Source organism: Zootermopsis nevadensis, unplaced genomic scaffold, assembly GCF_977971745.1.
Source record: "Zootermopsis nevadensis isolate Lab colony 2312 unplaced genomic scaffold, Znev_1.0 Znev_ptg000011l, whole genome shotgun sequence".
NCBI lineage: Eukaryota > Metazoa > Arthropoda > Insecta > Blattodea > Termopsidae > Zootermopsis > Zootermopsis nevadensis.
The window spans coordinates 16,150,485-16,176,654 of NW_028259143.1; the positions used below are offsets into that span (position 1 = coordinate 16,150,485).

Below are 26,170 nucleotides of genomic sequence, written 5' to 3' on the forward strand. Positions count from 1 at the left end.
CCGATCGCACCTCGTACGTCACAACGTCTTCTGTGAAACATTTTTTTTTTCAAATTCAACGTCACAGGTTCTCTGGCCCTTTCTGATTTCAAAAATTACAACTGTTTCTTATGGTTTTTAGTTATTCTGTGGTATTTTCTTTATTTTGCATTCCGTATCCTTTTTTTTTTAAAAAAAATATTTCACCTGTATTTGTTCCTTCGTTAACATCCAATAATCGGATCCTTTCAAAATAGCAAAAAGTCCGTAATAAATTTAATCTAGACCCTTCCAGCATTTCTTAAAACTTGCGGTCAGACGGACGGACAGGCAGACAGATGTTATCAGTCTTATATGCGTTAATTTAACAATTCTATTGCAAAGAACTCATAATATTTAAAACATCGATCCAAATAGCAAATAAAATACAACGCGTTTCCTTTACGTATTCAATTTTATTAACGCTGTTTAGGGAAATAATTTCCATTTGTTCTTAGAACCGTACGAAACACATAAATACACTTTGTGAACAAAAGAGAGATTGATGTTTACAACATGCGGTCCGGGTGGTAACCATCGGACTCTAAATAGTAGACGTCTCGTACCAATCGCAAGATTTCCTCCTGCAAAACTGGTTTTGCCCACTGTGTGGCCTTTCAGAGGTCGCTTTGAAACAAGCCCGCATGCTTTGCCCGACTGACGACTGATGAGAGCAATTCATTTCGTCTCCAGTAGCACTTCTCTCTTTTAGACCCCCCTGGTAAACCATGTCAGGGGTGGACAAAGCGCATTGTATTTCAGTCGCATTTGCGGTCGCCTGGAGTTGACTCCGGATCTCCCCTGTGACAATGCAGTATCCACATCGTAGTTGCCTTATCTACGGAATGACCCTGGCTCTGTTCTTATGAAACAAATTTAATAATGTCCGCTAAAGGAACTTAATATAATAATATACAAAACTGTAATTTTATATGTTTTTATGGGTGTGAAATGTGGTCTCTAGCATTTAGGGAAGGTCATAGTTTGAGGGTGATTCATAATTTGGGTCTTCGTCGAATCTTCATAAATTGTAGATTTATCTTTAACAAATATCCTAATTAGGGTAATCGAAACAAGGATGGGGTAGGCGAGGCATGTAGCGTGCATGGGAGAGATGAAAAGTGTTTGCAAAATGTTTGGGACCCGTGAAGAGAAGATAACTTCTGAAATTCCTAGACGTAGATGGGAGGATAACGTTAAGATGGATCTAATGGGAATCGGGTTTCGGAATGTGGATTAGGTTAATCTGTATCAGGATTTATAAGTTGATATAATTGCGTCATATTGTGAATTAAAATTTAATTATTCGTGTTTTTTTCCCCGTCTAATCACAATTGTATATAAATAAAATTATACATAAGATATTAAAATATCATTTACATATTTGGTACAACTTTTTACTACATGTTTCGGTTACATTGAACCATCTTCAGGTGTAAAGTTAAAAGTTAAAAATTATAATCTTATAAACTAAAACTTAATTACTGTTGTATACGTTAGTTAGTACTTCTGAATACCTTCAAGACATATCTACGCTCTTCCTCGGCCAATGTTAAACCATTATCACTTCAAAATATACCCTCACTCCAATGAATTTGGATGTAAACATCATCAGAAGTTACACAATAACAGTAATTAATTTTTAGTTTATAAGATTATAATTTTTAACTTTTAACTTTACACCTGAAGATGGTTCAATGTAACCGAAACATGTAGTAAAAAGATGTACCAATATGTAAACGATATTTTAATATCTTATGTATAATTTTATTTATATACAATTGTGATTAGACGGGAAAAAACACGAATAATTAAACTGCATCAGGATATTGACTGATGGCGAGCTCTTGTGGACACGGCAATAAACCTCCAAGTCTAGAAAATACAGCAAATTTTAGCTTCTAAATTCGGACTCTGCTCAATTAAATAAGTTAGTAAGAGGGGGTGGAAAATTAAAATAACACGAAAGAATACCACATACACGAGAAGATATTCTGTTAAATCACAATTTTAATAAGATAAGGTAATATTGAACATCAGATGAACCACACCATATAAAAAACAATACCTTCGTTCTAATATATAAGAGTAATCTGATAAGAACATTTTCAACAAACTGCATAACATTGTAAATGATTGTAATTCGAGTTTTAAATTTACCAATCTAATTTATACCTGAGGACGGTTAAATATAACCGAAACATGTCGTAAGAGAAACGTTCCAATTTGTAAATCGATCATTCGATGCGGAACGTGAAATGATATTTTAAATATTTTATATATTTTATTATCTTATTAAAATTGTGTGATTTGACGGAAAATATTAAAATATTAACCTAATTCACAATATGACGCAAATATACTACCTTAAGATATTCTGTGTCAATCACGAAGATTTACCTTCCGTGGAAATTGGTAGATACCTGACGACAAGATAATTTAGAACAGGAGGGGATTTTCAGATGAGTCTCTCCAACTGATATAAGAAGGCTGGAACAAATTTCATTGCGAAACACTGTTCAGTTTTGATGTTGTGACTCCGGGGGTCAATGATTCTAAATTACTTCCTGAAGTGAGTGTTTGTGTTTCTGTATGTCAGCTGCGGAAAAGTTAAAAGCCAAATACGATAAAGCCGTCATTGTAACAGTGACGCAGGAAATATGGCAGATAAAACCACGTATTTTATTATATTATCTGTTCAGCCAACTGTTGTCTCTTGTGCGCATAATTTGTGAATCAGTGTTTGTGAAAAACTGATGGTTGCTGTACTGGTCGAGAAATTATATGCATTTTATAGAATCCGAAATATTATTGCTTACCACTGGACCTGATATAACTTAACACCGCTGCTACTGAATTGCAGTGTCGTGTTGAAGAATACAGATCCTTAACTGAAGATTCATTCTGACTGGACGACATTAATTAGATTCCTGTTAATTTTTGTTTTTAAAATTTCGACCACAAACAGAAATACGTGTTCAAACTTTGTTAAAAATGCTGAATTAAAATTTGTAATGGACAGACATAATATCACCCGAAAGTAAGATACAGGCTCACAAATTCTCTTCAAACAGGTGTAGATACGTATTTATTTAATGATGCTATCACTAGCTGTCAATATATTGCATTGAATGAGAGGATGTTTAATAAATATTAAAATGGAAATTATTCGTGTTTTTTTTCCGTCTAATCACAATTGTATATAAATAAAATTTATACATAAGATATTAAAATATCATTTACATATTTGGTACAACTTTTTACTACATGTTTCGGTTACATTGAACCATCTTCAGGTGTAAAGTTAAAAGTTAAAAATTATAATCTTATAAACTAAAACTTAATTACTGTTGTTGTGTAACTTCTGATGATGTTTACTTCCAAATTCATTGGAGTGAGGGTATATTTTGAAGTGATAGTGGTTTAACATTGGCCAAGGAAGAGCGTAGATATGTCTTGAAGGTATTCAGAAGTACTAACGTATCCGAGGAGAACTGGATAAATTCACAATATGACGCAATTATATCAACTTACAAAATAAAAATGGAAATTATGTGAAAGGAGACGGTCTTGGCCTGATTATAGTTCGTATTCCAGTACTTCCCTGAAATGACTGCGGAAAACCACAAAATATCTGAGTCATTATGGCCGCTATTCGGCCAGAGATTTGAACCCAGAACGTCCCATATAAGAAACAGGTGTGATAACCTCTGCGCAATGCAGTTTTGTTTGTAATTCGGTATTTCCCCCCCCCCAAATATTAGCGTAGATGTTTTTAGTAGCGTAATATGTCCCGCTATGGTTGGAGGGAATGAACTTTATTCGTGTTATAGTATTATCATTGCTTATCGCATTAAAAGTATATAATATTTTTTAATAAAATTAAATACGAACACTTTCACGGTGACTGAAACGCACCAACGTAAAATCCTATCGCCTGACTGCAGGCTCCAGACTCCCGCCAAATTTCAACATAGGCACTACCACAGCTTCATTTTAATTTGTTTCTACCAGAGTCGCTACCGTCAGAAATTAATTTCAGTTTCTTCCGCGCCTCACAAACTATGTCCTCGCGCAGTTAATATTATTTTATTTATTAATTTAGTTTTCTGTCTGACGACAGGTCCATATGAACAGGATCCTTCCATCCTTTTCTCTTCTCGGACTGGGACCTGTTCATATACGTTCTTGGCAGATGATCCAGAAGTGGTTTGCCATTGCCTTCTTCTGTGTGTGAATGGAGTAATTGTTGGGATGCCACGGAGGAAAACTCCGTGTTGCCTAGACCACGGCCTTGCCCAACACAAGTTATAAATTCGGGCACCGCCGGGAATCGAACCCGAGACCCCCCAGGATTACAAGGCCAGCGTTCTAACCGCTAGACCACCGTGGCTGTTGTCAGTTATTATTAGGTCGACAAAATTACCAGGACATGCTTACAAAATTTTAGTCGGAAAACCTGAAAAGAGATTACTTCGGAGAAATACTTAAAAAAAACTTGCGAGAATAGATACTGCATTAGCTTGGTTGAGTACAGCGTTAAGTAGCTGGCTGTTGTGAACAGGTTAATGAACGTATTGATTTCATAAAAGACGGAAAATGTGTTGACCAGCTAAGCGAGTATCAGTTTTCCCAAGAAGGAATTCGCTATGTGGAGTTATCGCTTCTTGAAAAGTCATTACAATATTTACGCTGCATGTCTAATTTAATCTGTGTGGTGTCATTACACTTCTATTTAATAAGCGTCTTAAAATAGATTATCTTGGTGCTGTGTCTTGTATCATATCTTAAGATGTTCACAAAAAATGTCTCTTTTATAAGTCTGTCGCTAACAGATTGTCTTTTGTTAACTATTTTTAGTGTCAGACAAGTGTAATGACATTTTGTAAGCAACGACTATATTCAACTGTCTTTATTAAATTCTTCAAAACACTGGGAGTTATTTTCAGAACAAAATTCTTTTGAACTTTAATCCAAATGAAAAAAGTCAAAATGTACAATATTTCTCACGTTCTCTTTTCATCTGTTATCACGAGTAGCCTGTAAAACGTGTTTTTACTCTAAATTAGTCAATGTGTATAATTATTTCTGAACTATTCACGCCGATATGTAGAAGACTAGTGAGAAATATAGGAATAAATATCGATGTATTTTTAAACTGTTCATTACAAATGTTAGAGCCACAGAAATATTTAGGATTTTTTCGATTTCATACAATGCGTTATTATGGCTTTAAGAGTTTTTTATTATTTTTCTAGCCAAAATTGGGATACGAGTTGCGTACGTAATTTTCTTCTCAAGTCGAAGCTGTAAACACGCACAAGCCCTTTTATAATCCAGCAAATTTAGTTTTCCTTGTAAAATTATTAGATAAAGCCCAATTAGCTTACCATATTGATTAAACCATTTTAAGGTACGTAAGCTTATTAGCTTACTCGAAGAACGTGTTACTCGTGAGATGATGTTCCGAATTCCACCGCATGTTCTGTTCCTTCATCAGCAAGGCATAAACGCTTTGAACTTTTGCAAAATATGCTGACGTCGTGTTTGCCCCTTCTCTATACTTTTATAAAGTAAACCTTGTTGAGTCTGGGCTAAAAGAGAGTGTCAGAAAGAGGATATTAAATATTTTGTGAATGTTGGCAGCCTCTGTAAGTTACAGATAGGTTAAAAGTAGTAGTTTGTGGCGTACTGCTTTGTGACATCGTATATAGTGTATTCATGCAGGTGGTTATCAACGTTAACGAAGATATCGCCTCGCCTCCGTCATAACATGAAGAGAATCCATACATTTTCACCACCATGAAAGCCAAAAATGTAATAAAAAACAGAATATGGCTTTTGGGTTGATGTGCCTTGTAGTGTTACAGAAATTTATCGACGTTTCAAGTACGCATATTTTCTCCATCATCAGAACGAGTAAGGCAAGCACCTCTGAAACGTCGGAAAATTTATACGATACTACACTCCATAACTTAGCATAAGACAGTAACATTCATTATTCAATTCTATAAGGTTCTGATGATGTGATAGAGTAGGGTTTATTGATGTTTGGAGTTTGTAAATCGTCCAAGGTTAAAATGTACACGACGTTTCGTAAAACAGTATCTGTCTTCGTCAATCACTGGATTGAGACCATCTCTTTCTATCGGACCCAACAGAGTAGGTGCTCCTGAATACGTAAACGGATCCGGCTTTCGAAACAAATATATAATAAAATAATATTCAAATACCGTATCTCCTTGGTTTTAAGACGCAAATTTTTCACATTTTAAAACTTCTGAAATCGGTGTGCGTATTGCATTTGATCTAAAAATGTATATTTTAAGAATTTGCAAGGAAATTCTTTATGTCCATAAAACTAGCCGTGAAGCAGTCAACTTGTAATATATACGTATACTTTCCCTGAAAACTTATTATTAATCAAGTGTGTGTCTTAGAATCGATGAAATTTGATACTTAATGAGAAAGGTGAAAAATACGTCATTTGCATTTCTCCCGACACTGTTCCCACTACAGCAGGCAGAAACGTTTTCTGTGTTCTCTTTCACGTAATTTCTGAAAATGACAACTATTATTAATAAATACTTGAATCGAATGGAAATGAAATGATATTAAATAAAAAATGACTGTCTTCTCAATCCATCATCAGGGTGATGATTACCCTGATGATGAAGGCAGTAAGGACCTCTGAAACACTGGTAAACTTCTACAACTCAAAAGACAGCCATCTTCGGACTCTCCGCCCTGTAAACCTCATATTCTACTTGGTATTAAAAAAAATTTTCGCTTTCAGATTAGACCTAAAAAAACAAATTATTGCACATTATCTGGTAAATGTGATCCATCAGGAATCCGTCTGATCCAACAGATTGAATTCCACTCACTCCATAAGCTCAACAGGAGTGCATTTCCATGAATATGGATCTATTGCAAACAACTGACATGAGAATGGCATTTAATATCGATACCAGCTGCAGACTATTGTCGATAGATTAAGCTTTCTGTCCTGAGTGTTGCGTTTCACGAGACTTACACGACCGACATATTAATAATTTTTATTGTTCTATTAAATTTTGACAGCGGATTACTGTTTCATAAAGTGATTGTTTAAAAATTTTGACCTTTCTCATAATAGCCTTTGAATTTGAAATATGAAATGTTACGTAGCTTAACCTATAATAGAATTATAGACCTATACAAAATGTTCTCAATTGTTAGCTTGTGATATATTGTACTTAATATCGTTTCAATGTGAATGTTAATTTTCGAAACATGTAATGCATATGCTAATATCACTGTTGCAATAGTTGGTAACCCTTGCCAAATATTATTAGGGTTATCAGATCGATGATGACGAGATTGGCGGAATATATAGCAGGAATGTAAGATGGAAAATTCATATAAAATTACAATCGGAAAATACGATGTATTAGACTGTTGGAGGGACCTGAGAATGGGAGGAGGATAATATTAAAATGGATGGTAATGAAAGTGTTATGATCTGACGTGACCTGGCTCAGGACTGGGGCCGAATACGTGCTTCTGTGAACACGGAAGTGAATTTTTCGAGTTTCGTGAAGGTGAGGAAGCTTCTTGAGCGGCTAAACAAGGAATCTACATCGTGGAGCTACGGATAATCAGTCCGTTAGTTAGTTATGGGCGCAGATTTGGCTATTATGTACAGACAAAGCCCTCTTCCTACTTGTGTTCTGACTGGCAATATGTGTTTATGAAATAAATATTTATTCAACCTCCCGGCCAATGAATACGTGGGCCTCTCCCCGGAGATGAAGCGGCCGGAACTCCAGGCTAGTTGCCCTCGTTCGTCTGGTGCCGAGGTTAGTTTAATGTTGGCTTGAACTTCGCTGACATTTCCTTACGCGTATGCACGTTAGTATTTATTACAAAGAATTAGGATTGAAGATAGGTTGAGTTATATAAATAGAAGGTTAGTTAATATATACAAATATGTTCAAATTCTTACCGCGGTTAGCAATATCCCGATATTACAAACAGATTAACAGCTAATTGTTTTGCAAGTGGTTTTAAAACGTACACACCATTCAAGAAATGCAAATTCTATTTTTAAATTTTGTGAATTATTTTAGAATTAAATACATCATCATTATAATAGTTTAAGTACATTCTCTTTTGTCCTTAAAAATGGAATGTTAAATCATATATGTGTAACCACAAAAAGAATCCTCGTAATAATGAAGGATTTAAATAAATGTATTACGGACGGCTACATTATTTCTATATTATGGTCGTTTAAAAGATTTAGGGAGCAGGAATTTTTAGAAAGACATTTAAGAGATTACGGTTATGTTTTAATAAATGCTGTTTAACTTGTGTTTAAACCTCATGAATTATATGAAATATGTATCTAAAGTTTTTATGGAAGAAGGCATTGTCTCTAACAACTGCAAATAAAACTCAATGGAATCTATAAAACTCTGAAGAGGGTAACATGATAATTAAATTTCAGACAATAGACTCTAACATCGAATAAAGATAACAGAGCTTCTACGTACACAATGGGCGTTGTTCTTAAGGAAGATGCATGTATGAAGTGATTTTGAGATTTGTAAAATTTCGAAGCTAATCTTTCCTTAGTTGACCAGATAGTCCCCGCCTTCTATAGAGAAGGAATATTTATTACGTAATTTGCAATATTCGGTCATTGGCCATTGTCCGGAGTTAGTTTAATCCAATTTATATTCCTACACCCTATTTATTAAAGTTCCATTTTAATATTATTCTCCCGTCCCAGTAACAAACCAAGGTTCACACCTATTCAAAAACTACACGCAAATTTATTATTTTATATATTTTAATCTTTAAGGTTTTAGGTAGGAGAGGGTTAGTGAAGGATTTTGAACTCGGTCGTATAAAAATTTCCCAATTGTATTCATGAATTTAAGCTCGATATTTTTTTACTGCAGTTGTTAACTATTACTTAACCACTTAATCGAAGATTAGTCTCACGATCACTTCCTGTAACCCCTTTCCGTGCTACGAGGTGCGATTGGAAAGTTTACAGACTGCGCGTATAAAAACCCGTACACTTATCACAGGTATTAAATTTATCCATCACCCTCGAAGTAGTTCCCCTGGGAGTGAACACAACGATCCCAGCGCCGCTGCCAAGCCTGGAAGCATCCCTGGAAATCTTTCTTTGTCAGCCTGTCAAGCACCATCTGCGATTCTGCCTGAATCTCTTGCCAAAGACTCGCCAAAACGGCTACGGAAACCTATGAAATGCTAAAGCAAGCATTTGGGGAGTCCGCAATGGGTCGTGCACAAACTTTTGTGTGGCATTCACGTTTTAAAAATGGCCGAACCTCTGTCGATGATGACGAGCGTTCTGGACGACCATCTTCGAGCACAACGCCCGAAAATGTTACGAAGATCGACGTCGTACCATCAACGACTTGTGCGACATTGTTGGGATAGGCTATGGGACCTGTCAGCTGATTCTAAAGGAAGAACTCCACATGCGACGCATCATGACAACGCGCCAGCGCACACCGCCCTCAAAGTTCGGCAGTTTTTCGCCTCAAACACCATGGCCGTCATCCCGCACCCTCCTTATTCGCCGTGTGACTTCTTCCTCTTCCCAAAGATGAAAATTCAGCTAAAGGGAAGGAGATTTGAGACGATAGAAGAGATTCAGGCAGAATCGCAGATGGTGCTTGACAGGCTGACAAAGAAAGATTTCCAGGGATGCTTCCAGGCTTGGCAGCGGCGCTGGGATCGTTGTGTTCACTCCCAGGGGAACTACTTTGAGGGTGATGGATGAATTTAATACCTGAGATAAGTGTACGGGTTTTTATAGGCGCAGTATTGAAACTTTCCGATCGCACCTCGTATTTGTCGCATCGTTCATTACGCTCCTGTCTGACCGGCTGCCTGGCTAGCAGGCGCGGCCGAAGGTCGCAAACCAGATTCTAGACAGAACGACCTAGACGGCACAGTAGCGTTCTGCAGACGGGTGCTACAGCAACGTGGGCTCTTGGATTATGACAAAGCTCCCGTATATGTTACATAGACGAAGTTCAGTCTTTGTCAAAGCCTGAGGAAGGGAAATTCAAGCCACAAAATTCTCACTGAATCCGACTGATCGTAATCAAATACCAAATACATTACGTCTTTGATGCTGAATTACCTCCGATGTTGGAATTAGTCAAAAAAATTGGCAAATTTAAAATTTTTTGAAAACGACATTTACAATCAAAGTTGCATTCACGTGGAAATTAAGAGTAGATTAAATTCGGTTCAGAATTTTCTGTCTCCCGTCTGCTGTCTGAAGAAGTAACGAAGTAACCTACGCTCTAACTGTTTGTGATGGGTATGGAACTTGGTCCGTCACGCTGAGGGGAGATCACAGATTGATATTTTTCAAAAATATTGTGCCGAGGAGAATATTTGGACCTAGGACGAATAAAGTTACAGGTGGCTGAAGGGATTTGTTTAAAGATGAATTACACGAAAATTACTCTTCACCCGATATAATTAGGGATGAGATGGGCGGGGCATGTAGCGTGCATGAGGGAGAAGAAATATTTATGAGATGGTAAAGTTGCGTCATATTGTGATATAATAAATATATATTGTTTAAATCTTGTCCGTCTAATCACAATAAATTCTTATTAAATATTAAAATATTACAATAATTAACATTTAAAATATTTAAAATATTAAATGATGTTCTCTATCGAAATATTCGATTTACATTAGACCATCATATTATATATCGTATATCATAGAATATTTCGATAAAGAACATCATTTAATATTTTAAATATTTTAAATGTTAATTATTGTAATATTTTAATATTTAATAAGAATTTATTGTGATTAGACGGACAAGATTTAAATAATATATAGAAATATTTATGTCAATTTTTTTTTGGAAAGCGTGAAGGAATGAAATCACTTCAATGGGGAGATAATATTAATGTGGTTCTTATAAAAATGGATTGAATGTATGGATTGGATTTATGTGGCTTAGGGACCAGTGTAAGGTTCTTGTGGAGAAGGTTTAATGGACCACTGGCTTTCGTAATGCAGGACAGCGGTTCTTGAACAGCTAAAGATACTCTCAGCTTCGGAAGGAGGGCTGTGATATCTGGAGATGAGTGATTGGTTATATCTGGCTAGTTTATATAGCTGATGTTTTTATCTTGAGTTTCAACTATTTAAAATAATCTAAAGTTGTTTTATGACGCTCTCCGGTACATGAATTAAATTCAGAAACCTCGCGTACCTCTCTGTTGACTTCTGTTTATTTAATGACTCTTATGTCACGTAATATTAATGTTGACTCGCATTTTCGAATTCTATTACAACTTAGCTGATGCTCAAGTGACTGGAAATTTCTGAGAAGAAAGTTCATTTTATTTGGATAAAATTTTTTTCGGATATTATCCATCGTCTAGTAAATAAAATATAAAACGTGAAACGACGTTTCGGAGAAGGGACTCTACTCAGTTGGACCCACTAGATAGAGCTAATCCCTTATTCAAATGACTCATCACAATCGTCAAGAACTTTTAGATTTCAATTTCATTTTAATTTAACTTAAATAATGACATATATTTTATTCTTTTTCAGTTATTCGTCACGAAGTCCGAAATCTTGTCTACAAAAATAATATTTTCAACGGAGCTTAGAGGACAGAAGATTTATCCTGCGGGAAGTTGCACGAGTTCATTTAGACGTCACAAAAGCGAACTATTTTCAAACAATGAAATTCGCTCCGTGAAATCTTTCTCTGTCGACACCGCCCGAAGGCCGAGTGGAATATCCGTACGGCATTACAGAGGGCGGGAATCTTCAAGCTAATCATGGAGGACAGTACAGCAGCGTGGAACTTGAACCAGACGTTTCAGAACGAGTCTGAGATCAACTCCTTCTACTTCTACCAGGTAAGATTTTAGACCTTTCAGTGAAACAAAGAGACGTGACAATAACTAATGGTCGCTTACTTTACTGTATGTTTCGACATGTCTCAGTACTTTGTTTCATAAGAGTAGTTCAAGTGATTTATTTGGTTCATTTGTAATCATCAAACTGAAAGCCAGGTAGGAGTCTAGACTTCGCTCTGCCGCCATGATTTTTATTATACAAAAAATATAACCTTAACAAAAGGTGATTGAATACCTTTATCCACGTAACATTTAAGACCTCTGAACTGATTGACTCTAGTGTAAAACGGGACCAGATATTGTCCACTTTATTCTTATTGATGACAAGAAATTATAAAGTGCAAAGACGTGATGAACTCTCTAATTACATAATTTTAATCAGTTTCAAAATAATTCCTTTCATTGGTTCCACATTGAAGTACATAGATGTCTGTCAGAATAAACTTACATGATTAATTATTAAAACCTATAGATTGTCCGGTTAATTGTACACGTCCGTTGCTAATTTTCAAGCAAGCATCTCCAGAATAAGCGAAACATATACGAGGTGCGATCGGAAGGTTTCCAGAATGCGCGTATAAAAACCCGTACACTTATCTCAGGTATTAAATTCATCCATCACCCTCGAAGTAGTTCCCCTGGGAGTGAACACAACGATCCCAGCGCCGCTGCCAAGCCTGGAAGCATCCCTGGAAATCTTTCTTTGTCAGCCTGTCAAGCACCATCTGCGATTCTGCCTGAATCTCTTCTATCGTCTCAAATCTCCTTCCCTTTAGCTGAATTTTCATCTTTGGGAAGAGGAAGAAGTCACACGGAGCTTAGAAAGGAAGTTGGGGTCGGTTCTTGCAAGATCTTTGAGCTCCTGACAAACGAGAAGTCAAGTCGATTCTGCTTCTGGTCCTCAGACAGGATGCGTCGCATGTGGAGTTCTTCCTTTAGAATCAGCTGACAGGTCCCATAGCCTATCCCAACAATGTCGCACAAGTCGTTGATGGTACGACGTCGATCTTCGTGACATTTTCGGGCGTTGTGCTCGAAGATGGTCGTCCAGAACGCTCGTCATCATCGACAGAGGTTCGGCCATTTTTAAAACGTGAATGCCACACAAAAGTTTGTGCACGACCCATTGCGGACTCCCCAAATGCTTGCTTTAGCATTTCATAGGTTTCCGTAGCCGTTTTGGCGAGTCTTTGGCAAGAGATTCAGGCAGAATCGCAGATGGTGCTTGACAGGCTGACAAAGAAAGATTTCCAGGGATGCTTCCAGGCTTGGCAGCGGCGCTGGGATCGTTGTGTTCACTCCCAGGGGAACTACTTCGAGGGTGATGGATGAATTTAATACCTGAGATAAGTGTACGGGTTTTTATACGCGCAGTCTAGAAACTTTCCGATCGCACCTCGTATGTCTTAAATCCTTCTCACTTTTTCTGTGCATGACTTGAAGGACAACATCTTATATTTTATGTGGAATGCAACTAATTTTAATGCATTTTTTGTGAAAACTGTAATATCTGATGACTAGTCATTGGGGCGAGTACAGTTGTGTACAATGAGAGGTTTCAGCTGTGCCTTGGTGGGAACCTTTGTCGAGAAGTCTGGTAAAGGAGGTATTATGGCAAACCCCGAGATAGATCTAACATTAAAGCACGGGAGTGAAGTAATTCTGTCTGGAACTTCTGATAACTCTGTTGAAGACATTTCAGGAATTCAAATGACATGTAAGTTCTGTACCTGAGGTGAATTCTATGAAGATGTAATCGTCTGATGTTAACTTTTGTATCTTAAAGTTCTGTATATTCAAGATCTCCCTTTCTGAGAGGTGCTTAATACATAGGGTGAGATCAAAATGCAAAGGTAAACGTAGATATGCTTTTAGGCGGTTTCCATTGGCTTTTGAGTAGTGATGATACTGCAATACGTTTAACCCCTTGATCGAATACATAAGAACCGGTTCGGGAATCGATTTCTGTGGACGAGAGAGTGGGATAATTGCCGAAATGTGTGGTTCAACGTGTGATGTGAGGGTCGAAGACAGGTTTGCGAAGGAGTGATAGGATTCAATAACGGAGGACGAGTGTCGGTCATACGCGTTCCAGGAGATCGTTGTCTGTAACATGCTTTGAGGTCGAGCAGATCACTTAAGGTATCCGGGATAACAGAAGCATTTTATTCTAAGCAACTTGTAAAGCCATTGGAATAAATGTATTGAAAAGAGGGCGAATAAGTAGGAGATGAGACACGTAGAACTAATATATGCTGCAGATTTTAGTGTGGGTACCGACGTTTCGGAGGAACGTTGGTACCTACCCCCGCGTATACACGGCGTCACAAAACAAGGAACAATATTGACGTATGAATTGAGGTTTTCACAGCGGTGAGTATGAAGATTTCTGTCTTCTGGGTTGTTGCGCTGTGTAGTCTGGTCGATGTTAACCAACGTTTCAGAGGTCATACTGCCTCCGTCATCAGAGTATGAAGATTTCTGTCTTCTGGGTTGTTGCGCTGTGTAGTCTGGTCGATGTTTACCAACGTTTCAGAGGTCATACTGCCTCCGTCATCAGAGTATGAAGATTTCTGTCTTCTGGGTTGTTGCGCTGTGTAGTCTGGTCGATGTTTACCAACGTTTCAGAGGCCATACTGCCTCCGTCATCAGAGTATGAAGATTTCTGTCTTCTGGGTTGTTGCGCTGTGTAGTCTGGTCGATGTTTACCAACGTTTCAGAGGTCATACTGCCTCCGTCATCAGAGTATGAAGATTTCTGTCTTCTGGGTTGTTGCGCTGTGTAGTCTGGTCGATGTTTACAAACGTTTCAGAGGTCATACTGCCTCCGTCATCAGAGTATGAAGATTTCCGTCTTCTGGGTTGTTGCGCTGTGTAGTCTGGTCGATGTTTACCAACGTTTCAGAGGTCATACTGCCTCCGTCATCAGAGTATGAAGATTTCTGTCTTCTGGGTTGTTGCGCTGTGTAGTCTGGTTGATGTTTACCAACGTTTCAGAGGTCATACTGCCTCCGTCATCAGAGTATGAAGATTTCTGTCTTCTGGGTTGTTGCGCTGTGTAGTCTGGTCGATGTTTACCAACGTTTCAGAGGTCATACTGCCTCCGTCATCAGAGTATGAAGATTTCTGTCTTCTGGGTTGTTGCGCTGTGTAGTCTGGTCGATGTTAACCAACGTTTCAGAGGTCATACTGCCTCCGTCATCAGAGTATGAAGATTTCTGTCTTCTGGGTTGTAGCGCTGTGTAGTCTGGTCGATGTTAACCAACGTTTCAGAGGTCATACTGCCTCCGTCGTCAGAGTATGAAGATTTCTGTCTTCTGGGTTGTTGCGCTGTGTAGTCTGGTCGATGTTTACCAACGTTTCAGAGGTCATACTGCCTCCGTCATCAGAGTATGAAGATTTCTGTCTTCTGGGTTGTTGCGCTGTGTAGTCTGGTCGATGTTAACCAACGTTTCAGAGGTCATACTGCCTCCGTCATCAGAGTATGAAGATTTCTGTCTTCTGGGTTGTAGCGCTGTGTAGTCTGGTCGATGTTAACCAACGTTTCAGAGGTCATACTGCCTCCGTCGTCAGAGTATGAAGATTTCTGTCTTCTGGGTTGTTGCGCTGTGTAGTCTGGTCGATGTTAACCAAAGTTTCAGAGGTCATACTGCCTCCGTCATCAGGGTGATTCATTGAAACAACCCAGAAGACAGAAATCTTCAACAATATTGATATATTATGTGTTATCCTTTCTAAACTTACAACATAATGGTCTTTAATTATTTGCTTGCCTTCTTATTACATGCATTGTATAGTTTTGATTTCGTGTTCTGACGGTGATGAGTCTGGACGTTACATCGTGTAGTCTTGCAGATACTGACCGAGACTGCCTGCTTCCTCTGTTGCTACCCTGATGATGGAGACAATAAGCTCATCTAAACTGTCGTTCAATACAACATCCCAGAAGATAGTCGTATACATGCTGTGTATAATTGATGCTCATTACAGCATTCATTAATATTCCTCGTGCTGACAGTCGGTGGCGCTGAGCAAATCCGTTGTGTCCGGAGGTCTGGGAACTCGTGTCATTTAGAAGGCGCAGGGTTAAGAAAAGATGTCAGGGTGATGCCGAGAGAATGGGTTGTGGGATTGAATTCAGTGGATGACTTCTGTAATAGCGGTCTGAATCTTTAGGTTCTGAAACCTGACACTTGGTGATATCTTACAAGGACTTTGTGAGTATTAAGTAAACGCCCGTATTCGATGTCTGCATGAAAGCGATTCGCCTCTGTTGATATCATTGTGCTAAAGAACACGACGAGGAGGTGGAACCTCATCTTCAGGACCCCAGGTGGCCACGCATTACAGGACTTTCTAACAAATTGCACACTTCGTTGACTCCTGACTGAATCTACGTCATAATTGTTTGCAAACACTTATTTTTGTGAGCGTTCAGAATAATGCACCTATTATGATCCCTGTACCTGCCCGTCTGTCCGTCGGTAGTCACGTAACAGGTCCAGAAACGCTGAACGGATTTTCATGAAATGTTACACTAGGCTTTTACTAAAATTTATGGATGTATTGCAACATGCTTAAGATCAGATAACAGTAACTGACAATTCACATGAAAAACATGTAATTCTGCGTAGCAGTAATAATAATAAGAAATTCTCAGTCTTTCTTGGTTAACGCAGTTATCTTGATTATTACGCTGACTTTAGGAATATCTAAAGCAGTCGCAACCATGTGGGCATTTTTCTTCATTACGTCATCATCCATACAGGTAAATATCAAAAACTCCGCCTACGGAAAGGTCATTGACCCTAAACAACTCCGACGTCTTAGATCCATTCACAAAAGTCAAAGGCCAGATTCTGTCGAAAATGCCAGAATAACTACGCCAAGCATAAATTTCTTCATGAAATTATTAGATAGAACTTGTATTGAAACATATTACGTGATCAACAGAATTGTTAAACACTAATATACGTAGGCTAAAGATGTCTATACGATCCGCCATACGAAATATTCTCTGAACCGCAAACATCTGGCAATAGCCCGATCCTGGAGATAGATATTTTCGTTTTTTTTATACTCTGGTATTCCTCGGTCTCCAGGAGCAAATTATTTTCGAGAAGGTTAAAATATTCCATAAAATTTTCTCGTACTTTTCAGATCTCATTAGGACTAATTCCTCTCTGCTTTTGCAAAGGATGAGCCCACTGAAAATTTGTAACATCATTTATTTCTTAATTTTAACAGATTATCTAACTATAATTACTACTAATATCTAATATACGACAGTGCATGCATAATATTAATAACAATTTATCGCTGTAAACGTATAATAGGTTTATAATGAAATACCCCTGAAGAAGTATATACTGCGCCGAAACACGCAAGGACAATTACAGTTTAATATGTACAGTCGCGGACTATACATGCAACTCAAAAATAAAATTTTGTAATATGGTTATGAAATATTAGTAGTAACATATTACACAGTAACCATGAGTATAACGATTAAAATATGAATATTCACTCTCAATGTCGCCTTTCGATTTTCCACGCTCCTTAAGCCGGTTTTGTATTCCGCCCTTAAACATTCTTATATCACAGTGTTGCATGCAAATTTGATAAATCACAGATATGGATACCCTGCAGCTAAGCCGAGAGAACTTGTGTGCATGTGACATTGTTTTGTCATCAACATTATATAATTCCTGTCTTTGGTAGAATATTACGTTCTTCAGTTAATCCGACTGTATCCACGCGTTTATGTAATTATCATCTACAAAGGACAAAATCTTCATGAATAGAAAGTTAATGTCCAGAGACGCGTAAAACGATGAGCAATGATTCTAAGTAAGGTTGCACAGAAATAATAATCCTGACTGTGACAATCTTATACAGAACCTTGTAATCGAAAATTATACAATAAATCGTCTCACAAAGTTTACAAGTTCTGAAGATATCCGTCTTCTGGGTTATTGCGCTGTGTAGTCTGGTCGATGTTAACCAACGTTTCAGAGGTCATACTGCCTCCGTCGTCAGAGTATGAAGATTTCCATCTTCTGGGTTATTGCGCTGTGTAGTCTGGTCGATGTTAACCAACGTTTCAGAGGTCATACTGCCTCCGTCATCAGAGTATGAAGATTTCTGTCTTCTGGGTTGTTGCGCTGTGTAGTCTGGTTGATGTTAACCAACGTTTCAGAGGTCATACTGCCTCCGTCATCAGAGTATGAAGATTTCTGTCTTCTGGGTTGTTGCGCTGTGTAGTCTGGTCGATGTTAACCAACGTTCCAGAGGTCATACTGCCTCCGTCATCAGAGTATGAAGATTTCTGTCTTCTGGGTTGTTGCGCTGTGTAGTCTGGTCGATGTTTACCAACGTTTCGGAGGTCATACTGCCTCCGTCATCAGAGTATGAAGATTTCTGTCTTCTGGGTTGTTGTGCTGTGTAGTCTGGTAGATGTTTACCAACGTTTCAGAGGTCATACTGCCTCCGTCATCAGGGCGATGAATATGCCAATAGGGTGTGAGGTGCTGGGTTTATAGGCCGGGAAGTGAAAGGTGTAGCCTGCCCCGAGCCAATGGGAGCAGACATGGGAGTTCTGTACCCGAATAAGTCTGTAGACTTCGGGACTCGCACGTCTGTCAGTTACAAGTCTGGAAGGAAAGATTATCTACACTTGTGCGTAAATAATCGCCTACCTGTGTTCAAAAGATTACAGTGCTTTCACGATGAAGCCACGTGTTACAGCAGTCCTGCATTCAATTCGTCTCGAAACTTCAGGCGTTGCAAAGTCAGAATGATACTGAGTGCATCGAATCTCTTGAAGCAGTTGACGGCCACTGACCGCTTGCAGTCAGCGTATCTGCCCATCACAACCAAGCGTCATATTAGATTGCTTAGAATTCCTCCTTAAAATTCTGTTAATTCCATGTCTGGTCCCTGACAAAGTTTCTTTTTACAATTTTCTTCAATTATTCCATAAAATCATGTAATGACACCTTGAAACAGATAACGACCTCTTCCTTCGAAATAAATAATTCATAAATTATTCTACTATTCGACGCTACATAACAAAGGCAGTTAGAAAGGCGTGATTAAGAATAATTAATTAGTTAATTAACCTACCATCACAGTAATATTAGCGGAAATAAGGATAAAATATTCAATTCTAAAGGGTTTATACTAAAAATTATTCATTTGTCAGGACTTTTCCCATCGTCTGTTCTTTAAAATCACGATGTTTCGGAGCCTGGTTCTGTCTCCGTCTTCAGGTGAGAGTGACAGAGACTAGCTCTATCTAAGAGACCCAATAGAGTAGATACCTTTCACCTGAAGACGGAGACAGAACCAGTCTTCGAAACGTCGTGATTTTAAAGAATAGACGATGGAAAAAGTCCTGACAATGAATAATTTTAAGGATAAAATATGTTCTTCCGAATTACTTTGTCAGATACATATTAAAAGGTGTGTGCTACAAGAATTTAACTTATGGCTATTAGAATCAGTACTCATTTCTTATGACCTGTTTTAAAATAAGCATCTTCCAATAATTATCCCTTTCATGAATGTAGTATTTATTGAAACACAAAACGAAACGTAAATGCTTCGTAGGTATTTCACGTGGTATCGCATTTTGAAAGATTACAACTCATGATGCGTGAGCTTTTAATTTATAGATAAGCGATAAATTATTTTAATATAATAATAATAATATGTCAATGAGTCTCCGATGCATGAAAAAGCCCTGTTATACTCTGAATAAAGTCTCTCGAAGTTGAAACTTAATTTGCGTTGGTTATAATTTAGTGAGTTTTGATGTTTGTTATGCCAGAGCTTGGAGCTCGCAGGCAGAAGATGTCGTCAGACTCTTCCTAACCTTCGAGCGCCTTTATTTTTATACAACCTGACCTGTTGGACGCGAGCCATCAAAATTTGCTCGCAACGAGATGATCCATCTGAACACTTGTTAACGGATTTAAAAGCCAAGTCATTTGACGCTGTAAGTAAAGAAGTCTCTTTATGTATTACGACTTCACGTTCAGAAATACATGAGGTGAGTTGAAAGTAGATTGAGTTTGGTATATGATCTTTTAATTAGGTGTTCAGCTTACGAAAACTGTAAATCTGCAGGGCTTCGCTTTATAACGATTAAAAACTGTATATCTTATTCGACAGGCCCTCAGTTCGAGTCTAATTTCTAACTACCGAATATAGTTATCCACAATCTCGCGTAGTCTCTGTACATGAATGTGTCGTTGGTTTTATAAATTGGCCTTGGCTGAATTTCTTCCTCTCATAAATCATTATTAGCGATCATATAATATATTACACATTGCTATTTTCAAGGTGTCTCAAAAGAAAAGACGTGTACTTATTACACGGAATATTAACGATGTGTTTATACATATTTTTTTGATACAATCTGTAGGCATATCTGTAGTTTGCTAAATGTTCTTCAATGCCTTACATTTTACGTATCAAAAGTGGACCCAATTAAATTAAAAAATAAAAATAAACAGAATCCTAGTATTAAAATATATTAAAATTGTCCGTCAATCACAATAAAATAATATAAGATAATTAAATGGTTAAAATATTATCTTTTGTTCCGCATCGAGTACTCGATTTACATATGGAACATTCTCGACATGTTTCGGCTTTTATAGAGCCGTCATCAGGTGTATGTTATAAACTCTTAATTCAATTACTAATTTTTTATTTTCTTATCATTTCTTCGTTTTTAACATTGTATCAATATTTGTTGTTGTGTTATATATCATTGATGTAATCGTATTGTCGGAGTGATGTTAATGCTGCGTATATTGGTCAGAGAAGTATTATCAAAGTTGTAAGAGGAGAGATCAGAAGTACATCGTATCGGAGCGAGGTTGGTTATTGACTGTTTATCTTATAAACAGAATCCTTGCACCTGGGGCTTAGTTTAGAAACATCATAATGACTTATGGGCTTGGAGGTGAAGCTCCACACGTTTTAATCTCGGTATTGTATAGAAATGGGTTTGTACTCGGAACAGCCTTTGCTTCATACCGTATAAGATGCTGGGAACTTTCGGAGCGTGTCTGGACTCAGCAGTGAAGAGAAAAGTCCCTTCCCCAGTCGTCGAACTCAGGACACTGACCTATTTAGGCTCTGTACAACTTACTTTCATGGGCTTGACCCAAAAATGCAAATGAAGGTAGCTACTTGTTGCACGCTGGAAACCTTGCCGGTTTGCCTGAGAATTCTGCCGTCAGCTTGGCACTCACTATGAGAAGTTATATTTTCCTTGTTTAAAATGCCCGTAATAAATTATATTTCGAAACTGAGGGAGTGCTGTGCCTTATAAATCCAGCTACAGTGTGTAATTTACAAAAGTGAGTAATGAAACACTAGTCTTGTGGTCCAATATTGGATTGACCTCTCTTCAGAAGTGGATTGTAAACAGACCTTCAAATATCATAGAATCATGTTTATATAAGATGCAGTGTTTGTCAAAACGTCGGAAATCTTATAAGAAGATTAACCCGCGAAGCTCATCTTGTATTTGAAAAACGGAATTTGGGGAAGTAGGAAGTAGACAAACTGACGACCAGCCTAATGATATCAAAGGATTGTGACGAATCATGTCGGGATGAGTTAAAGCTTTTAGAGAACTTATATTCGAAACAGAAAAAAATAAGGAACCAAGGCTTCCATTGTACTCTCAAAGAACAATATCTTTCTTGGTGATGTGTTGGTAAGACTTTAACACAATAATTCTGATTTGCCTCTAAGCTGCGAGAACTTTGTACTTTTTCACAATGAAATCTCAGGTTTCGAAATACGAATCAAAAGAATCACTATGATGTATTCTGATTAAATTTAGTAGTGACGTATCCTGGTAATATTTATTCCTTTGTTTATACTTCTACGTATTGTTATCCTGTCTCATTCAAAGTTTTGGTCAGATCACTCTTTTGTGATGTTCATCTATTTGTGGAATGGATGTGCTTTATAAACATTTTGAAAGCCGAAGGTCGTATAAACAATATATGGTTCTTACCACAAAGAAAACAATACTATTTCATTACATGGATCAAGTTGTTAGTGCTGTTTAAATAAATAATTATTGTTTACAGTGAGAAACATACGAAACCCATAAATACGAAATCTTGGTTTAAAAACCAGAATTTTAAAAGTGATTTTTTCTCATCTAATCACAGAAATGATTATCAAAATCTGCGAATTTCTTAATGTAACCGACAAATAACAGTATAAGGGCTTGTGATTTTTACTTTTGTAGATCCGAATAATTGATCCAGTTTTTTCCAAACAGGGGATTTGAAAAAAAAATTCAAGGCTTCGCGGAAAATCTACTTCGAAAAAAAAAATTACCCCATTTTCGCGATCATGTCAACTTGTGAATAGAAAAACGGATGTAACATAACTTTTGAATCTGTTACTTCATGAAATATTTTATAACCTTTAAGAAACGTGCTTTCTCTTAGGATGACCCCTTAACGCAGATCATAATTTATTACAGTGTGTCATTGTCCGCCCTTTAACCATCCAGCCACCCACTTTTCATCCGCACGTTCGCACGCCCCATCATCCATCACGTCTCGTTACCAACGTAAGTTTGGGACTGTAGAACTACGTTATGTCCATCTACGTTCAAAATCAACAATAAACCCACTAGTTGAGTCTTCGTTTTATTTACGCTGAAACAGTCACTTCGTGTGGTACAAGTGTCTATGAATGGATTCTTAATAAACGCAAGATTCTAGGTTCTCAATGCAATGAAAATGTCGGTGTTGGTAATGTATGTACCAAAGTTTTATGGGAACGGATTGCCTTAATTTGCAATGACGGAAATGGATGCAGCGTGTTTATCTGAAACATTGGTGTAAATCTGCATGTCTATTCGGTTTTAAAACCTAGAAGACAAACTTCAATATATAATTAAATGTGGCAGTTCATTGTTAAAATCATAATATTAAAAAAATTATCATTACTAAATCCTTCTACATATTTCTTAATTCGTAATTCATAATTATTTTTATTTTATATTTATTTAGTGTTCTGTCTGACGACAGGTCCATATGAACAGGATCCTTCCATCCTTTTCTCGGACTGGGACCTGTTCATATACGTTCTTGGCAGATGATCCAGAAGTGGTTTGCCATTGCCTTCTTCTGTGTGTGAATGGAGTAATTGTGGGGATGCCACGGAGAAACCGGGGAAGCCCCCGGAGGAAAACTCCGTGTTGCCTAGACCACGGCCTTGCCCAACACAAGTTATAAATTCGGGCACCGCCGGGAATCGAACCCGAGACCCCAGGATTACAAGGCCAGCGTTCTAACCGCTAGACCACCTCATCTTATTATTATTTAGTGTTCTGTCTGACGACAGGTCCATATGAACAGGATCCTTCCATCCTTTTCTCGGACTGGGACCTGTTCATATACGTTCTTGGCAGATGATCCAGAAGTGGTTTGCCATTGCCTTCTTCTGTGTGTGAATGGAGTAATTGTTGGGATGCCACGGAGGAAAACTCCGTGTTGCCTAGACCACGGCCTTGCCCAACACAAGCTATAAATTCGGGCACCGCCGGGAATCGAACCCGAGCTATTCGACATTAAATGCAGCAGAAAGTTGTAAAATAAATCAAGATATTTTCAACTGTTAGATTGCGAGATGGAAATGATTAAAAATCTTTCACAAAAAAGAATTTAATTTAAAATTAAAGTAGACATTCACAGCGTTCAAACTCATTATCTGTCTAAATTCTACACTTCAGCTCGTGTTTTATGAGAAGGACTGTTTTGTTTGAAGTTCCATTATTTTAGTTACAAAGATGTATATTCCGTAAATGGATATACGTAAGTTCGGAACTGTGTTATCTTCTGCGGATGGTAAACGTTTTACGTATACGCTGACATGATGGATTACATAACTGCTCAAGATCTCTGACTGAAGAGCTGAAAATGCCTGTGCAGAAGGAAAGCTCAGGTGGTGTACCTGTTTAAGTCAAAATTTACGATCGAACAAATAAGAATGGGTCAAAATTATTGTTGCTTAGTTCTATTTGGTATGGACTACGAATATATTGTAATCCGGATAGAATATTTTACACGTGCTAAACAGAAAATAATTTTGCTGTAAACCCTACCATAACACTGTCATTACTGAAAAATAAGTAATTCTATAAGTGAGACTCGAGTTCAAGGAGCTGAAGACTATTGTAGCCCTGAACAAGAAGGCAGTATGTTCCTACGAAACGTTGGTGTTTTACCTACAAATTCACACGGCGTTAAAATTCCATAAAAGTAACATGGATGCATTCCAGAAATATTTTTTTTTTTTTAATATTTTTGTCTGGTCAGTAAAGATAGATGTGTATGAAATATGTCTGAAATTTCAAAATTTATCTAAACTTTGCCTTATCTGACCCAGAAGGTGACACGATAACTTGAAACTAAGGGTGTCCCTATTTAAAAACCTTGTATACAGAAAATGCACGCATTGCGTAACACTAATGATGCCCCTGCTCTGTTGAGTCCAATTTTCAGTTTTGATCTCGAGTTATGAGTTGGCACAGAATAAAAGTTAATGTTGTTTCATTTACTCTAATAGCCTAAGGCTTAAATAAACATTTTTCGACAATTGTTATTCTATTTTAACCAAAACTGGAATATATCGGTAAATTTTAGTTAAACTTGTCAATATTAAATTTTCTAAAATTACGTTCAACGATTTTCTAATTAACACGGGCAGTCGTGTGGACAGACGGACATGACGGAACTAATTTTCCCATATATTATGCTTATATTTGAATACACGCCTATAACGAGAGAAAATATGATAATTAACGTTAGTGTTAATGCAGTTCTTAAGGCTTGTATTAAGCGTGATTGATAAAGTGGCTAGCTCATTGACACTTCCTTCCGAATAAGCGGGTGTTTGTTTGTTGTATTGTCTGTCTGATACTGCTCCAAGGTTACGCATACAATATACCAATGATTTGAGAAGAATACGTAATGGCTAATGTGGTCTGTCTGGTGGACGTCATGTTCAGGGTAAACGTGGCGATAGGTACCTCTACGTTGTTAACCATCTGCAAGAATACAGGGCCTCACAACCCGGAAGACTTCAAACGATGCCTACTTAAGCCCTTCTCATTGATAGTCTCTCATTTCCTCCTGGTCTACCAAGTTGACGTTTTCCGAGGGATGTCCCATCAAAATTACGTACGCAATTTCTCCCCCGTTCCACTAAAATTCCCTACTCCTAGTGGCCTTCTTCTATCTAATAATAGTAGTGCATCGCTGCACATCAGCGGTGTTCCTTGATGTGGAAATATCCGAATTGAACCTTCCACATGTTCTGGACAGTTGGTTATATAAGAGGTGCGATCGGAAAGTTTCAAGACTGTGTCAGTAGAGGGCTCCGTGTGACTTCTTCCTCTTCCCAAAGATGAAAATTCAGCTAAAGGGAAGGAGATTTGAGACGATAGAAGAGATTCAGGCAGAATCGCAGATGGTGCTTGACAGGCTGACAAAGAAAGATTTCCAGGGATGCTTCCAGGCTTGGCAGCGGCGCTGGGATCGTTGTGTTCACTCCCAGGGGAACTACTTCGAGGGTGATGGATGAATTTAATACCTGAGATAAGTGTACGGGTTTTTATAGGCGCAGTCTTGAAACTTTCCGATCGCACCTCGTACAGCACGCGGCTGCTTGTGTACTGTATTTAACGCGAAAGAATGAAATTACAATTAGAGGCAATACACATGAAAATTAATTGAGAAAAGCCGGAAATAGATAGAACACTTATAAAGGATGGTCATTACCAGACTAACAAAAATTGCTTATAACTACAACTCCACGGGAAGACGAGACTTGGGACGACCTAGAAACCGATGGAGGGACTTGTGGAGCACGAACAGGCAATTATGAAGTGATGAAGATGAATACTAAAGAATGTTCGCTTGCTACTGCTTTGCTAAGTGTGCGGGGAACACTTTTATTACACTAGGGTGTACTGCCCCCAACAACAACAGTGGGAGTGGATCTGTATTTATTATTCTACCAGAATTCTTGGAATATTGTGAGATACCTTATGCAGTTCAGGGTATTTTTTCCCACACAGCTCTGGGTAATTTATTGCATCCGCCTGGATTTGAAGAGTGGTTATATACATCGCTATCGCCAGCTCACCTGAGTAAATTGCAGGCCTATGTG

The 26,170-nt window shown here is 37.8% G+C and overlaps 1 protein-coding gene across 3 annotated transcripts in view; it reads left to right on the top strand.

The window, feature by feature from the left end:
- LOC110831394 (cardioacceleratory peptide receptor) overlaps positions 1 to 26,170 on the top strand; it is a 223,239-nt gene that overhangs the window by 100,759 nt on the left and 96,310 nt on the right. For all 3 annotated transcript variants that reach the window (XM_022067322.2, XM_022067324.2, XM_022067321.2), the window contains one exon: positions 11,638 to 11,951. In XM_022067322.2, coding sequence (XP_021923014.1) covers positions 11,871 to 11,951 — 81 coding nt within the window. In that variant the 5' untranslated portion in view covers positions 11,638 to 11,870. The remainder of the gene's footprint in view (positions 1 to 11,637; positions 11,952 to 26,170) is intronic.